Raw genomic sequence first — 18875 nt, 5'->3', positions numbered from 1 at the left:
CATTAAAAGTAGTCATTAACTTTATATATTTAAAATAAAACAAGCGGCCAATTTTCTTATTTCTCTGCTTGTTCAGCTTTTACCGCTAATCCCAAAGTTTGGTGCTGTTTGTGACACTGCTCTGCTCACGGCGTACATTCACACGAAGCTGCATTCGTTGCACTTGTTTCGATCGGTTTTCTCAACTCTTACAACCGCTCTCTGTACTGCTGCTCTTCAACGCTTAGGTGCTCTCTGCCCTGCTGCTGTTCTGCTGTTCAACGCTTACATCTGACCGCTCTTCACCCCGCTGCTGCTGCTTCAACGTTTATACGATATCTGCCCTGTCGCTGTTAGGCGCTTACATCTAACCGCTCTCAGTTGCGCTGCTACCCATCTTTTCTCTTACTCGAACGTTTCCCACGCTGCTGCTGCTACTGATTCTCACAAACTACACCCGCGCTTTTCTTCTGTGCACAGTGACCTGAGATTTAACCAAAATGAACATCGTTTGCACTGCTAATAAATGCGAATATAGTGGCGTTTTTAGCGGCGAAACCGACCTCATTTGCATGTTAAGTGTGCTGAAGCTGGCTTCAACGGCCGTGTTGGGGATTTAATCTCCAAACGAGTTGGTTTTACCTTGTTCTATACTTCATGCCTCGAGATGACGGAGATGAGGCGATCTAGGACTGGATTTATTGAAGTTTGTAAACTCTCCAACGCTATGAATGAAAAATTCCTTGCAGTGGAATCTCAGTTTCTTGGACTTAAGGTTCTTATCACTTGTTCTATCGGAGGAAAGCCTGGCCTTTCTTGGATTGTAATTGGCTCCTATTGCTACCAACTCGGTTTCTACATCTGGTGCTGATTCCTTCTCCAACGATATGCCTGGCCCAAGCCTTGCGGCTCCTGGACGCACTAATATCCCTTTAAGTGGTTTTCCGAGAAGTATCCGCCCAAGGAATAGTAAGGCGACTTCTCAGGTGTCTGGGATTCCTCTGAGAGGGGTAATTCAAAAATCAATGTTCGTGACGAGACTTAATCCCGAAGCCACTGCCGAGGATGTGAGGATCTACCTATTTAATTGTTTAGGCAAATTTGAAGTTTTACCAAAAATTAACTCATATGGACAATAGTCATGTGCCATAGAGGGGGTTGTGTTAAAACAATAAACGAAGTATTGCAGCCACACATCCCAATCTGTTTTGTCAACTGAGATGTATGCTCTGATAATCTCACTAAATGTTCTGTGGCTTCGTTCCGTAGTTCCCACAGTCTGATGTTGATGTGCGGTAGTAGTTATGTTTTTGATATTAAAATTTTTGCATAACTCTTCTATAATTGAATTTTTATATTCTTTTCCCATGTCCGTAATGAACGTCTTCAGAATAAATTTTTCAGATATAGCTTTTGCTTCTGTGTTTGCATTTTTGTTTTTTTTTTATTGGTATTGCTACTAAGTATTTTGTTAAATCGCAGGTTAAGGTAACTGCGTATTGATTTCCTTGTTCAGATTTTGGTAATGGACCTATTGTATCCACAATTACTCTATCAAATGGTATTTCTGGGGTTTCAGTTAAGTTAATGGGGTCTTTGTGTGTTTAGTCGTTTAACACTTTTGGCATTTAGGACATTTTCTTATTTACTCTTTTATATCTTCAGACATATTTTTCCAATAAAAGTGTCTCTGGACCTTGGCCAAGGTTGTTGTAATGCCTGTATGACCTCCTTGTATTGGATCATCATAATTTTTTTTCCAGGCTTAAATAAACAGAAATTATTATTATGTACTTCGTCATTGTTTATGACTTGATAAAAATTGGGCTTAGAAGCTTTTTCTTTAGATTGCTCATGCAACTCTATTTGTTCTTTTCTTGCGCAGGATTTCTGTCTACTTTGCTATCTTGTAGTAACTATATTTATATTTCCGGTTATATATTGTAGTTATTTGATGGTTATTCTTGATAACGCATCAGCTACGTAATTGTCTTTTCCCTTTAAATTTTCAACTATGAAGTTGTATTCTTCTAATTCTAGCCTCATACGCGTCAGTTTGGAACTTGGGTTAGTCATTGAGAACAAGTATGTTAACGGTCTGTGATCTGTTTTGATAATGAAATATTTGCCATAAATGTATGGTCGAAAATGTAATATTGCCCAGTGTATTGCAGCTAGTTCCTGCTCGGTAGTACACTTATTACTTTCTCTTTTGGTAAAGGCTCTTGATGCATATGAAATGGGAAGTTGGAGTCCGTTATGGTTTTGAGTTAAAGCCGCTCCACATGCTTGCTTACTTGCGTCAGTAATTATACAAAATTCTTTACTAAAATCGGGATATTGTAGCAAAGTAGATTCTATAAGTTTTATTTTTAAATATTCGAATGCGTTTTGTCCATTCAAAAGGAACATTCTTTTTACATAATCGTGTTATGTGCCGTGAATAATCGGCGAAATTTTATGAATCGTCTGTAGTAATTGCAGAATTCTACAAAACGTCTGCATCGTGTGGGGCTGGATAATTCAGTATTACGTCTATTTCTTGTCGTCTGGAAGTATTGCTTTATCTGTGCACTTATGACCTAGAAAAGTCACCTCATGCATAAAGAATGAACATTTTTGTAATGTAATGTAAGTTTAGGTTGTATTTCCTACATTTCTCAAAAACGTCTGTTAAGTTTTTAAGCATAGATTTTTCGGAGCAACCTATAACTATTAAGTCATCCATATAAAGGAATGCTTATGAAGGTTCAAGTCAAGAGAATGCAATATTCATCATTCTCTGAAATGAATTTTGCGCTATTTTTAAGCCAAAAGGTAATCGCGTGAAGCGATACGAGCCATTGCTCGTTGAAAAGGAAGTTATATCTCTTGAGCTTTTTTCAAGTTCTATTTGGTGAAATCCTGACATTAAATTAAGACCTGAAAAGTATTTTGCTCGACCTAGTTGATCTAAAATATCATAAACTCTAGGGAGTGGAAATTTATCGGACAGTACTTTTTAATAATCTGAAGATATTCAATTACTAATCGCCACTTTTTTTCTTCGGAACCTGGAGCTGATTTTTTAGGGACAAGCAATAATGTGCTATTGTATTCAGATACTGAAGGTTCGACTATCCCGTCGGTGATTAATTTTCCGACGTGCTTTTGAATTTCGTTCACCTGACTATGTGGGCTTCTATAGTTTTTTATTAAAACGGGTTCATCATCTTTTAATCCAGTTTTTGTTTGTAGAAATTATTTTTGCTAATTGGTTCGGATTCTAATCCGAATATGTCATTATATTTTTTACATAAATTTGAGAGTTGTGATTTGAATTGTGCGGGAAAATTTTTGACAATTGGGATAATACAGACGATATGAAAATCGTGTTGAATTATAAACTTGGTAGTCTGTATCTTAATTGATGTTAAGCCTTTGGCTTTAGTAATTTCTTGGCTTATTCCCCGTATATCTATTATGTTATTATCTTGAACATTTGAAATATATCGCAATTTTCTTTTACTATAGAGATTTCGGCACCTGCGTCTACCAAAAAGACAAGTTCTTTTCCGGTAGCCACAAGAGTGAATGAGACGTATATATTCTGGCTGAGATTAATAGTATGAACCTTTACTTTCTCTACTGTTGAGTATTTTAAGGGGGTTAGGAGTTTCCCAAAGTGTCATTGGCTACTCTTACATTGTTTGTATTGTTGATATTGTAGCCTCCGCTCGAGTTTCCACGGCCCCTTGAGTTTCTTCTGTAGTTGCCGCGACCATTGTTTTGGTTGATATTGTTGTAGTAACTATAATTGTTAGTTAGTAGTGGCTTTCAGTATTTGTCTATTTAGGTTTTTAAATTCATCGATGCTTTTATTTGATAAGGCATCTGCCACATAATTATTTTATCCTTTAAGGTATTGTGCTGTGAATTGGTAATCTTTTAAGTCTAGTCTCATTCTTGTTAATTTGGAAGTTAGGTTTTTCATTAAAAATAAGTTTGTTAATGGTTTATGACCTGCTTTTTAAATGAGCTTCTAACAAAGCGCCAACATTAAATTTTGTTTTAAAATTGGTACAACTTTTACCGAAACGTTTCAATTGATGAAACAAGTTAATGACGATGATTGCCTGCCTATCCCGTAGCAGAGTGCACGAGTGGTTTCAACGTTTTCAAAGTGGTCGTGAGGTCATAAATGACGATGAACATGTGGGCCAACCAAAATCCGTGATCACCAAACATCCCATCGAAACTGTGCGTGAATTCATAAAAAATCATCCGAAATCATCATTGAAATTAATGGAAATAGAATTGAACATCTTCAAAACATCGATTTATCGCATTTTGACCATTTGGGGCTTACAAAAGGTGTGTGCACGGTTTGTTCCGCAAAAATTGACTGACGTCCAAAAATTACTCAGAATTTAACATTCGAAGGACCTCATTAAAGAGGCAAAAAAATACCCGAATTTCCCGAATGAAGACAATGTTGATTTGTTTTTATGATTCCAAGGGTGTTGTCCACAAAGAATTTGTTCCACCCGGCCAAAACGTTAATGCGGTATTCTACCTTGCAGTTTTGAAGAGTTTGGAGCGCCGTATTCGACGTGTTCGGCCCGAATATCGCGAAAATGGAAGTTGGCGTTTGTTGCACGATAATGCGCCGTCTCATCGATCGACGCTTGTGTCCGACTATTTGACCAAAACTCACATTTTAACCATCAACCACTCCCCGTATTCACCTGATATGGCACCGTGCGACTTCTTTTCGGAAAATTGCATTTGTCGATGAATGGAAAGCGATATTCAGACGTAGAGGCCATTCAAAAGGCTTGCACCGGCATACTGGCGATCATACCAGGAAACGAGCTAAAACACTCGTTCGACATGCTTTTGGACCGTGCAAAACGCTGTATTAAGGCAGAAGGAGACTATTTTGAATAAAATAAATAGATTTTGCCGAAAAAACTATTTGTTCTGCCTTTTTTTAAAAGTCCTGTTTACTTTGGAACCCACCTTGTATGGTCTGCACAGTGTATAGCTGTTAATTTCTGTTCAGTTGTTGATTTATTACTTTCGCCTTTTGTAAATGTTCGTGAGGCGTACGCTACCGGCAGGTCTTTCCCATCATAATGTTGGGTTAGGAATGCTCCGCATGCTTGTTTACTAGATCTGTTGATTTATTTTTCTTGCAAAGGTGAGTTAGGTGTCTTGAATAATGAGAGAAATTAGGTATGAAACGTCTGTAGTAATTACAGAAAGCTACGAATCTTCTTGATACATCTGCGTCGGACGGAACAGGATATTATGTTATTACTTCATATTTTGTATCATCGGGTAGAATACCATTATTTGTGCATTTGTGACCTAAGAATGTGACTTCGTGCCTAAAGAATGAACATTTTTCTGGATGTAACTTAAGATTATGTTTTCGACAAAGGTTAAATACGTTTGTTAAGTTTTTGACCATATGGTTTTCGGTACAACCTATTACTACTGAGCCGTCCATGTAAAGGAAGGTTTGGCATGGTTCTAGTCCCGAAAAGGCTAGTGTCATCATTCTTTGAAATGAATTAGCGGCTAATTTTTACTTCATAAGTTAATCTTTTGAATTGGTATGAGCCAGTGCTCGTTGAAAATGACGTGATGTCTTAGGATTCTTTTTCTAAAGTAATTTGGTCAAAATTAGGACATTAAGTCAAGACAAGAAAAGAATTTTGCTCTGCCAAGTTGATCCAATATATCTTCTTGGTAGTGGAAATTTATCTGCTAGTAGCTTTTTATTTATTTGACGGTTGTCGATTACCAATCTCCAACGCTTTTGTTCCGAACCAGGAAGTGATTTTTTGGGCACTAATATAAGTGGGCTATTAAATTCTGATACTGAGGGTTCTACTATGCCATCTTCTAAACGTTTTTCAACTGGTTTATCTATTTCTTCTTTTTGGCTATGAGGTGTTCTGTAGTTTTTAATATATACTGGAGTGTCATCTTTTACCCTTAACTTTTGTTCATAAAAGTTATGTGAGGATATGGGTTCTGTTTCTAATCCGAATATATCGGTAAATTCGGTACATATTTTAGTGAGGGTACTTTTCAACATTTTAGGAACATTTTTTGCTAAGTTGGATAAGATAAAATTTTTTCGTGTATCATGTTCAGGAGTTTTAAGTATTTTGTAATTGTCCAATGGTTGTATTTTAAATTCGGACAAATGTGTTAGTTGAATTAGTTAAAGTATTGGCTATAATGACGTCATCATCTACACATTTATTTTTAATAAGTATTTCTTTGTGAGAGGTAGTTAAGTAGATTTGTCTCACAGCTTCGGATTGTGGAATATTTATGTCTTGATTCAAATTTTGGGGTCGAGCTATTAGCTAATCATGATCCTTTTGAAAATCGAGTTGCCAATTAAACTTTTTTATGAAATCCATCCATATTGGGATGTCATTATCTACTATTTGGAAATGAAATGGGATTATACATTTTCCTAATTGTATTTCTACGAAAGTTAAACCCTGAGATTCAAGAGTACCTGCTCCTATTCCAGACATTGTTATCGTTTTTGTATCGTCTATTTCACCATATTGATCAGAATTTATTTTTAAATTACTTATGTCTGAGCCTGTGTCTATTAAAAGCGTTAAGGGTTTCGTGTGATAATTTTGAATACTTAAATAAACATTAAGACTGATATTTATTTTGTACAATTCTAGTGTTGTTATTTCCGTTGTTATTTGTTCCACAACGGTTATTACCATCGTCACCTCTATTGTTATTATTGGTATGGTTATTATAATTTTGGCTATAACCGTTATTTTGGTTGTATCTATTGTTTTGGTAATATCCTTTATTTTGTTAGGTAGCTCTGTTGTTACTCCTTCCACGATAATTATTATAATCATTGTTGAGAAGTTGCCAGCTTCTAAAATTGTCTTAAGTCGGCCGGTAGTCCTTCGTCTATGTATGAAGCTTCGAGGAGTTTACGAAGTTTCAGTTGTCAATATTTCTGCTGTTTTGCCCTTCTGGCTTGTTTTTGCGTTTTTGGCTTTAACTACGTCGGAAGTTTCGCCGACCATAGTGTCTTGCAGTTTTTGATTATGGCATCTTTCGTTGTTTCGTTTTGAACTCTGTATAATGTCAATCCTCTACAGCCAAAACTTCGAATGTGCCTTTTGTCAGGCTAACCAACTACAAAGCTGTTATGAACTCGGGGATGACATTTGATATTTCTCTTATGTATGCCATTTGGGCAAGCCGAAGTTCATATACCCTTGCAGCTATTGCAAGAATTAAACATTTTTGAAAACATTAAAATTATGATTTACTTTCGTATATGTTTAAAAACATTGAAGCTATGATGATTTGCAGCTCAATTATTTGATAGTTATTTTATATATTTTTATTATTTCTAAGGGAGCTATATGATATAGACGTCCGATTTTGATAAAATTTAAACCATAATTCTGAAATATTTAACCATTGCTATATGTCGAAGAACTAAACAAAAAATTAAAAAACAGAAAAGTTATAATTTTTTTCATTTATTTTTCCGATTGTTCCTATGAGAGCTATATGATATAGTCGTCTGACTTTGATGAAATTTAAACCGTAAATCGAAAATATTTAACCATTACTAAATTTCGAAGAACAAAACAAAAAAATAAAAAACAGAAAAGTTATAATTTTTTTTCATTTATTTTTCCGATTGTTCCTATGGGAGCTATATGCTATAGTCGTCCGATTTTGATGAAATTTAAACCGTAAATCGGAAATATTTAACCATTACTAAATGTCGAAGAACTAAACAAAAAATTGAAAAACAGCAAAGTTATAATTTTTTTCATTTATTTTTCCGATTGTTCCTATGGGAGCTATATGCTATAGTCGTCCGATTTTGATGAAATTTAAACCGTAAATCGGAAATATTTAACCATTACTAAATGTCGAAGAACTAAACAAAAAATTAAAAAACAGCAAAGTTATAATTTTTTTTCATTTATTTTTCCGATTGTTCCTATGGGAGCTATATGCTATACTCGTCCGATCCGGCTCGTTCCGACTTATATACTACCTGCAATAGAAAGACAACTTTTGGGAAAGTTTCATGCAGATAGCTTTAAAACTGAGAGACTAGTTTGCATATAAACGGACGGACAGACGGACAGACGGACGGACAGACGGACATGGCTAGATCGACTCGCCTAGTGATGCTGATCAAGAATATATATACTTTATAGGGTCGGAGATGTCTCCTTCACTGCGTTGCAAACTTCTGACTGAAATTATAATACCCTCTGCAAGGGTATAAAAGAACGCTGACTTTGATATAGTATTTATTAATTGCCTTTAATTAACATTCGACGGGTTTTGCTTAAACTTAACAAAATAAATGTGTGCTTCCCTCAACTGTTCTCTACGACAATCTAATGTCAGCTCGCTTACACCTGGGTTACACCTGGGTATCGATAACTTCTTAATACTATCGAGTACAGAAAGAGTTAGATAATGAATCAGATTGCGAGATCACTTCTGGTTGTCCTTGTTATACCACTACCGCATCCCACATATAAATCTACAAAAAATTAAAACAGCGACTCAATACTCACCATACAAAGCGCTTATTGAAACTGGTAAAGCCAATTTAATTACGCTTCCCAGAAAAGTTCATCTTAAAGAGGAGGTCCTCGGAAATTATTATCTATAGGTCGAGGGCTTTTCCGTCGCCGCTAATCATGTTTTTAAAGACCGGTATCTGCAAATAAAAAGGAATTATTAGTTTAAATCTTATGAACATAATTTTAAACATTTTAATGAGTTTTTTATATATAACTTTTATGGCCCAAACTATTTACAGAATGCAAACTATTTAATTTTTCCCTATCATACATATCTGTCAATACAGTTCTGATTTTGGAGTCAAGTTCTTTAAATCTTCCAACGAAGCCACCGGAAAAGGCCTCTTGAGTGCATGTACATTTTCCGTTAGTACGGAAACACAGGCCGGTATTTTCGTATTGGTCTCAATGACAACTTCTAAAATAAAAATAATTTTGTTTAATAGCTGCATTATATTGTTAACATTTTAATTATGTTTTTATGGTACAAGTGATCAAGAGTATTCAAGTATATATCGGAGAGCTCAGAAATTGCGACCTGAGTTAATAATGGCATCAAATGGTGAGAGTAAGAATCTAAACACGGTTAAACAGGAAACATTAAGCGCAAATGTTGCTTTCATAGAAGAAGTTACAGATTTTCAAACTTTAGTAGTTTCTTCGATAGTTCAGATCTTAAAGATAATCAATTTAATGATGAAATAGAACATCACCCAATAACATAAATTGCGTTTAAATACGTTTACATGCCATACGATGACTCTGCCGTTTTAGTTACCTTAATTTCGCTATATACAAATCAAGCCAATGAAAAATAGCCGAAAAATATCAACAACAAATTCAGGGCGCAACCGCAGCGTCCCGTGTAGAAGTAAAAGCCATTAACGACATAGCACTCAATATTTTGATGAATTGCCGCCACCCAACTAGTACTCGAGTAATACACCCTGCCTCTTAAGCTGTTAATCTCCTTCTCACAGCAACACCCACCAGTTCGCCTCAAAAAAAAAGTATATTTATAAGTGGAACCTAAACATGGGCTGCCGCTGTGCTATACTGTTCGTAATGGGTTCAGTCGCTGCTCTGGGGGTGGGTGTGCTGCTGGCCCCAACTAAAACTCTATTGTTTTCTGGTGGAATATACATTTTTAATTGTATTTAGTAGTCGGGAACTCGACTATAGCATTCCTTTTTGTTTTTATTTTGTAAAGTTATATAAAAATTATATTAATACAAGCGCTAAAGCTACGCATTCATAACCTTGTTATGTTATGGCGCGCCGCCTCATATCATCAAAGCGACTGTTGCATTTATCGTTGTTAAGCTCTTCAAGAAATAACGAACTGTGCTGACAAACTTCTTTCTACTTCTAAATTTATTTCAGTTGACTATGAATGATTTTAGCGTACACAGAATAATTGGGCGTGGCGGTTTTGGAGAAGTATACGGATGCCGAAAAGCAGACACCGGCAAAATGTATGCTATGAAATGTTTAGACAAAAAACGTATTAAAATGAAACAAGGAGAAATGTTGGCATTAAATGAAAGAAACATGCTGCAAGCAGTCAGCACTGGGGTAAGATTATTTTAACTGTGTATTGTTTTTATATAAATGAATAATTTTCTTAGATTGATTGTCCGTTCATAGTGTGCATGACTTATGCATTTCATACACCGGATAAGCTTTGTTTTATATTAGACTTAATGAATGGCGGTGACCTGCATTACCATTTATCTCAACACGGGATTTTTAGTGAAGACGAAATGAAATTTTATGCAGCGGAGGTAAGAAATGTATTGAAATATTAGTGCAATATTTTATTGCTCATTAAATAATTTTAAAATTTAGGTGATTTTGGGCTTAGAACACATGCATAAACGTTGCATTGTGTACCGTGACCTAAAACCTGCCAACATATTGCTTGATGAAAATGGACACATACGAATTTCTGATTTAGGATTGGCTTGCGACTTTTCAAGAAAGAAACCACATGCTTCAGTTGGAACTCACGGATACATGGCTCCAGAAGTTCTATCTAAAGGAACTTCATATGATTCCAGTGCAGATTGGTTTAGTTTCGGCTGCATGTTGTATAAGTTACTGAAAGGCCATTCACCATTTCGACAACATAAAACAAAGGATAAGCATGAAATTGACAAAATGACATTGACTATGGTACGTTTGCAGCTCTAACATATATATATATATAATATAAAATAATGTTTAAAATTGAAAGCAAAGCCTTTTTTTAATGAAGGTTGTATAAAAGTCGGATCTGTCCGGATCATGAGGGAACGCCTTTAAAAGTTTTTAATGCCATTAATTTTTCAATCTTTTGGGAGATCAAAAACACTATTAGAAGAACGAAAAATTACAAAAAAATAATCTAAAGTGATTTTTGTATCATCGGTTTCGCTGATTTTTGAATAAATTTTATTTATTTATTGTTATTGGGTCATTCCATGTATAACGTGACTACCATTTTTCAAAAATGGAAAAAAAAAATGTTTTCGATAGGGGAGGAAAATACAAAAATCATTATTTTAGGTTTTGCCCCTTTTAGTTTTTACAGCGATTTAAAGTTTACGACGCCTTTGAATTAAAAAATTCGTAACTTAGTCTAAAGTTTAAAACTGTTTAAACTGCCTGAAATTTTTGCTAGAAAATCTTTTAGCGCAGCACCTATCGAAAAAACTATATTTTGTATTTTTAAATTTAAAATTAAAATATTTGTAAGCACTTTTAAAAATAAAAATTTATTTTATAAAAACATTTCTGTTCGCTTTTTCAAAAAAAATGTTTAATGTAGCTTAATAAATTATCAACAAAGTGGGAAATACAATTTTTGTAATTTCTTTGAGTTCTGTTTTTAAAAAATTGTTCAGGCGGCCAGAGCACAAAGTGCAAAACAGCGCACAGTGGTTGCGCCCTTATGCCAGAATTAAAAAAATGCATTACATAAATTTTCGAAAAGTAAATAAATCTCCTCTAAAATGAACAAGCTTCTTAATGGCAAACCAAATATTTCTGGAAATCTGATGGGACTTTCTAAAAATTAAATTAAAGTTGTGTACACATGTTCATTTGCAAACCGCAGCTGCACGCATCGCGACCATTTCAAAACAAAATCAAATTTTAAAGTGGTCAGACGATTAATTACGTTTCCGAATATAAGATATTTTTTATGAAGTTTTGAGTTCAAGGTATTTATTTTATGTTACATAATTAATAAAAGATAACTTCTGTGCTTATTTTTAAACGTTTACTTATTTAACGTTTTTTTTTGGTACAATTTTTGTGAATCTTTTTGTATGATTACTTACAGTTTGGATGCCCGAAGCTGGGTCCAATTTTCGTAATAAGATGTATGTGTTCGTCCCTCCAAATTTGTATAAACGTGACTGCGCAATTGACTAGTAAGAACGCACAGAAAGTTCGGGTATACACAATGATCTTTATTCCTCAACTTGACCCTCGGCTTGGGGCCGATAGTAACAAAATGGTAATTCTATAGCCTTCTTCTACTCACGTCGCCGTTCCCAGACTTGTGAGCCGCCAATGTGGTCCCTGAGACAAACGCTAGGTTTTAAGAGAACGCTTCCACCCTAGCCTTTTTGCCGCGGACTTGTAGACGTTGCAGTAACCGATCGCTGGTACGATGTCCTGGCTCTGCTTCTCGTTGGGTTCTGCTCCAACTTTTGAGACACCAGCCGATCTAACGCGCGTCCTTTCGGACTTGTCGCACCAGGACCTGTACAACTCTCGCTGGACGATTAGGCGTAGGCCGGACTTCGCCAAGGCAGTTAGTTCTAGACAAGTTCCCTTTCTTTTTGTGCAACTGTGTCTGACACGCCGGGCAATAAGCAAGCTCAAATCGAGACAGAAGTGACAAAGTGCCTTGATTTAGTCGTGTGATGCCATAAAAACCTCAGCTACCCGTGTCTCAATTCGGAGACTTTAAATTCTAAGTCCCGAACGTTTCGACGTAGCGATCTTGCTCCTTGTCGACTCTGCACGGCTCAACTTGATTCTTCATTGATTACTAGTTCACTTGATGACTGGTACTTGTCGACTGGTAAAAGACTAATCCAGCTTCCTGCGCTCGGCCTGCTTATATAGGCCTCTGTTAACCGCTAGTTATCGCCGTCTCCTTGCCTCCTGGTCTAAAGTCCGGCACCACAGCAGAGTCCGAAGTCCGGTGCTGTCACGTTACTTCCTTTTGCACCCGGCACTTCGACGGTCTCTCTGTTGTTGCCGTGTCTCTCGTACACTTCCTGTCCCTCTCTGTGCCCTCGACACCACACTCTCTCAGTACTACCGTAACTACGGCGAATTCGCCGCGTATCTGGCAACTGGTAGGCCACTGCTTGCGTAATTGCTTGCACTGCTTGTCTACGAATTCAAATGAATTCAGAATGCTGAAATATATTTTTTGCGTGCCGCAAGTACAATACCAGTGGCAATAGTCGCCGCAATAAGTACAATACCAATTGGGCGGCGGAGAAGTGAATACGTCAAGAGATCTTTTCGTACTGATTTTATTGAGCATAACTTGGGGCTTATATACATGTTCTTGGGTCAAAAAGGGTGTTTACATAGGTCTATTCCAGATTACAATAGTCAGTAACATGGTTTATCCTAATCAAACAATACAATTTAGATAACGATATCGTAGGTAAAATAGTCTCAAATATTCTGCACGCAGATGGTGTGAAAATGTGACCGATCGTGGGCTTTCTTTTATGATGGGTCAGAATTGACACACATGTGGACACAGGCATATGTGGTTCTGTATTGATTTAGGTAGGCCGATATCACTTATGACTCTTGTCTATTTAACCCATAAATATTAATCTGCGAACAATTTTCTTCTTGGCGAAAATCGTACATTCTCCCGGCCGTTGAACGGTTTGTTCAACAGTCATTAATGATGATGGTAAACGGCTGAGTTGAAAATGTGGTAATAGGTCCATGTTGAAGTGGTAGAGGAGACGCAGATTTACGCCATCTTTTGACCAGATGAATAATGGTGATAATCATTAAAAAAATTAATCCAATATAAATGGCGGTTTGATGATGCTCAATATTACATAAATTGTGTGGTAGCTAAAGCTATTTTGTGGAAACAGTTCCATTTTTCTTTGAAGAAGCTCATTGAAATGTCAATTACAACCGTCATATTTGAATTTGATGGCAAACTTTCAGTTAAATCGCTATCTCCGAATCGAGCATATGATGCCTGTAGTGTAGTTTCTGTCGTTATCGTCATCAATGTATTTCGAATTGTGCACCCAGGACTTGAGGTCAAATAGCCGGAGCCTTGTAGTTCTATGTTAGATGTCCCATCTAAGCAAACAGCAGAAAGCTTTAAAGATTCGTTTGTTGCAAATATCTATTGATTCTTGGCATACATTCCAGACCAAAGAAAGGATTTTCTTGTACTTACTATTTTACAGGATGAATCCGTTTTATTATGAAATATTTTCATCTCACAACTAATTTCTGATGAAAACATTCTTTCAACAAACAAATAAAATCGCTTTTAGCTCTTTCTTGACATAACGTTAAGTCTGCTTCAGACATTTCAACAAATTCATCACGATGACTGTTGATTGCAAGAAACGGTGATTTTATTTCAATCGAATGAATTTCACCTTTACCCAGAAATGGAATTGGAGTCAATTTGTAGATGTCCAGAACTTGCGAGGATATTAAAGGAAAATTTACTTTAATAATGACATGTGAAGGATACAATAGTTCCTTCACCCTTCATTAGCTGGTATGCCATAAGAATGTTATCTGGGTGAACTGGTCCAGGTCTCAAGTGACTATGTATTCGTTCCATTTTCTCCTTTAGTTGTCGTGGTGATATTAGCATTGGGCTAATTGTATTATGACAGTGTTATATACCATGGAAGTTTATTAAATACACTCTTGCTACTTTCTATGTCGGAGATATAGTTTTCAATCAAATTTAATCGTTTTGAGTTGGAAATCTCATCTCTTTTTATGACATTAATTGTTGAATCAATCAATGGTGTCTGATTTTTTAATAATACGCCAAACAGACTACTTGCTATATTTCCAACGATATCCAGTGGTGCTCTTTGTCTACGCGATTTTGCTAGTAGGATATTTTTAGCCTGCAGATCTTCTTCTAAATGTTTGAAGTGATGATTCAGACTTGTACATGCTTCTTGTTGTGGAAATTGTGTACATAAATGACCAATTTTGCTAACTCCCATTGAAAATGTGTTCATATCATTCCAATACGGCTTTAAATTATAATAAACAATTATAGACCAATCCAAACTTTTCAAATAAGATTCCTGGCCTTGAAACAAATTTTGTTACATTGATTGATTGTGCAATAGTTAATGGTAACAAAAGAAGCATTACTATCAATGTCATTGCCATTGACGACAGTCCTGAAGATTTTTTTCCTTGTTGGTGTGTTTTCTTCAACAATTCTGTCCTCAGGTTTCTCTAATAGTGGATGCTTACATACCGGTTCTTCCTCTGCGAATGATGGAGCTATGTGCTGAATGTCCCTCTTGAAGAATCCTTTTGCTGTTTTGACTTCCACTACTCTGACGAAATTGTCTTCTCCGTGGAATACCTTGACAATTCTTCCCATTGGCCATTGCAGTACTGGTGTGTTATCTTCTTTTATTAACACCAGCTCTCCTTCCTTAATGTTTACTGATGATCGTCTCCACTTTTGCATTTGCTGCAGTGTTATAGATAATCAGTTGACCATTGCTTCCAAAAGGCGTGCTTAAGTTTTGATACAGCTTGCCATCGTTGTCCCAATGTCTGTGGTTGCTGAGAAGGTTCGCTGTCAGCCTGGGCGGTGAGTGGTTCTCCAATAAGAAAATGACCTGGAGTAATTGCTGTCAAATCATTTGGATCAGTTGACATGGAAACCAAAGGTCGAGAGTTTAAAATTGCTTCAATCTCGACTATAACAGTTTCTAACTCCTCATAAGTTAGATTAGCTGTGATGACATTTTTTAACAGCAAATGCTTAGCTGATTTTACAGCAGCTTCCTACAATCCTCCGAATTGCGGTGCTCTTGGTGGAATAAACTTAAAATTGATTCCTTTATCAATACAGCTTTCCACAATGCATTGTTTTGCCTTTTCGGAAAATATTGCATCTTCCAGCTCTTGAAGCTTATTTCTTGCTCCAACAAAATTAGTCACATTGTCGCAATGCAAAGTTTGACATTTTCCTCGTCGGCTTATAAAACGACGATGCGCTGCCAAAAATGCCTCTGTAGTAAGATCACTTACTAATTCCAGATGGACTGCTTAAGTCGCAAAGCAGCAAAATATTGCAATATATGCAGTGTGTGGTTTCTTACCAGGAATTTTATAATGAATCTTAAATGGTCCACAATAATTAACGCCAATTATTAATTTTTCTTAATGATACGCTCTGATTTTGCAGCAATGAATGGTGCTGGCCACTTTGTAGATGGCCCATATAAAAATAGTGGGCCAAAAAACCAAAGGCTGTGACTGGCAAATTTTGAACCACATATTCCTCTTGAAGCTACATCCGCGGCATTCTGTTCTGATGGTTCTGATGGAATATGGCGCCATTCCTTTTGAAGAGACGTTTCTTGAATTGTCGTAATCCTAGAAGCCACAAATTTATCCCTTATTGTAGTGGGGCTATTTATCCGTGATAGCACTATTTCCGAATCTGCCCAGTAGTATGTAGGCATTGCTTGCATTGATAACTGTTCCTTTACATTGTTTGTTAGTTGTGCACCTAGCACTGCTGCTTTCAATTCCAGTCGGGGAAGCGTAATTTTATTTATTGGAGCCAAACGCGATTTTGCGCACAGCAATTGTACAGTCACCCTTTTGTCTTTGTGAACTGCTCTAATATAAACGGCTACTGCATATGCATTTTCTGAAGCATCAACAAAGGTGTGGATCTCACACCTCATGTCAAAGACATGACGTGAAATTTTAATGTCATTTAACGCCTCTAAACTGTCACGGAATTGGATCTATTGCCTTTGTAGATGATCAGGCAATTCCTCGCTGTAATCAAATTTCTCCTTTGTAAGACTCTGCATGAATATCTTTGCTTTAACGACGACTGTAGAGAATAATCCTAGAGGATCAAATATTTTGAATATTTCTAAGACAACGTCTCTTCTTGTTATTTTGGTTGTTGTTGCAATTTGTGTATTGCCACAAAGTTTGTCTATCTTGGGATTCCAGAGGAATCCAAGAGTTTTGATGCTGCAATCTTCATATGTGGTATCTACCAATTCCACATTAGGGATTATGTCATCTTTATTTAACCCCTATAGAAGTTGGTTGCTGTTTGCGCACCATTTTCTCAATTTAAATCTTGAACTGACTAATATTTTTTCAAGCTCAGTTCGGATGAGTAAAGCTTCCTGGATTGTATCTGCTCCAGCAAGGCAGTCATCCACATAAAAATCATTTTTAAGAGCAGACGATCCCAGGGGATACTGCTTCAACTGCTTTGTTGTCAAGTATTCTAAACATCTTGTGGCTAAATAAGCTGCTGATTTAGTGCCATACGTGATTTTCTTCAGTCGATAAAATCTCAATTTCTCTGAAGGGTCGTTTCTCCATACAATCATCTGATATTGCTGGTCATTTGGGCTTATCCAAATCTGCCTATACATTTTCTCAATATCAGCGGTAAACACATATTTGTGTAATCTAAACCGACATCAATGTATTTTGTACTGTTGGGCCTTTGTGCAATAAATCATTCAATGACTTGCCAGAAGATGATACTGCTGATGCGTCAAATACAACCCGTAGCTAAGTTGTCTGATGGTGTGGAATAAAATAGTGTGATTTTGGCAGATTCACCAAAGGAACTTCTTTCATATGTCCAAGCAGTTCGTATTCCTTCATGAACTCTATGTATCTTTGCTTGATTGCTTGATCTTTCTGCAACCGTTTCTCTAGGAATAAGAACCGTCGCGTGGCAATGTCACGACTCTCCCCCAGCGCTGATGCATGCTCCAAAAACGGCAGTTGGACAATAAATCTGGAGTCCTTTGCGCGCTGAATGTTCTCGAGAAAGTGGGGTTCACATTCTTTTTCAACCGGCGAATAATATTTTTGAGATGGTTGAAAGTTGTCAAGTTCCCAGAACTTAATTAGCTGCTCATCCACTTTCTCTTCTTCTGTGAGAACTGCACTGATGATGTTGATCGTTGATCCGAAATCCATCCAGCTATAATACAACCAAGTTTGGCATGGTGTAGTCTCGGCAGTCCTTTTTTGAGACATAAATGTTCCGACTGCATTATATTAAAATAATGCTCAGCGCCAAGAAGAATATCAATTTTTCCTGCTTTTCCAAATTGACGATCAACGTTATACTATTTGGAATTTTCCAATTTTACGTTGGTATTGAAAATGTTGGTTGATCGCTGACTATGTGTGGCTTCTAGTCTTGAAGTAAAGTCCCCATTTTTATACCCTTGCAGAGGGTATTATAATTTCAGTCAGAAGTTTGCAACGCAGTGAAGGAGACATCTCCGACCCTATAAAGTATATATATTCTTGATCAGCATCACTAGTAGAGTCGATCTAGCCATGTCCGTCTGTCCGTCTGTCCGTCCGTCTGTCCGCCTGTCCGTCTGTCCGTCTGTCCGTCCGTTTATATGCAAACTAGTCTCTCAGTGTTAAAGCTATCTGCATGAAACTTTCCCAAAAGTTGTCTTTCAATTGCAGGTAGTATATAAGTCGGAACGAGCCGGATCGGACGACTATAGCATATAGCTTCCATAGGAACAATCGGAAAAATAATTGAAAAAAAATTATAACTTTGCTGTTTTTCAATTTTTTGTTTAGTTCTTCGACATTTAGTAATGGTTAAATATTTACGATTTAAATTTCATCAAAATCGGACGACTATAGCATATAGCTCCCATAGGAACAATCGGAAAAATAAATGAAAAAAATTATAACTTTGCTGTTTTTTAATTATTTATTTAGTTCTTCGACATTTATTAATGGTTAAATATTTCCGATTTACGGTTTTAATTTCATCAAAATCGGACGATTATAGCATATAGCTCCCATAGGAACAATCGGAAAAATAAATGAAAAAAAATTATAACTTTTCTGTTTTTTAATTTTTTGTTTAGTTCTTCGACATATAGCAATGGTTAAATATTTCAGAATTATGATTTAAATTTCATCAAAATCGGACGTCTATATCATATAGCTCCCATAGAAATAATAAAAATATATAAAATAACTATCAAACAATTGAGC

The 18875-nt window shown here is 36.3% G+C and overlaps 1 protein-coding gene across 3 annotated transcripts in view; it reads left to right on the top strand.

Annotated features, from left to right (window-relative positions):
* Positions 1-18875, top strand: part of LOC108149572 (G protein-coupled receptor kinase 1) — a 382291-nt gene that overhangs the window by 198419 nt on the left and 164997 nt on the right. For all 3 annotated transcript variants that reach the window (XM_041710001.1, XM_041710002.1, XM_041710003.1), the window contains 3 exons: positions 9969-10160; positions 10214-10369; positions 10434-10760. In XM_041710001.1, coding sequence (XP_041565935.1) covers positions 9969-10160; positions 10214-10369; positions 10434-10760 — 675 coding nt within the window. The remainder of the gene's footprint in view (positions 1-9968; positions 10161-10213; positions 10370-10433; positions 10761-18875) is intronic.

Source organism: Drosophila elegans, unplaced genomic scaffold (assembly GCF_018152505.1).
Source record: "Drosophila elegans isolate 14027-0461.03 unplaced genomic scaffold, ASM1815250v1 contig_684, whole genome shotgun sequence".
In the NCBI taxonomy this organism is placed as follows: domain Eukaryota; kingdom Metazoa; phylum Arthropoda; class Insecta; order Diptera; family Drosophilidae; genus Drosophila; species Drosophila elegans.
Note: the sequence above shows the minus strand (reverse complement) of the source record. Positions and strands in the feature narration are given on the sequence as shown.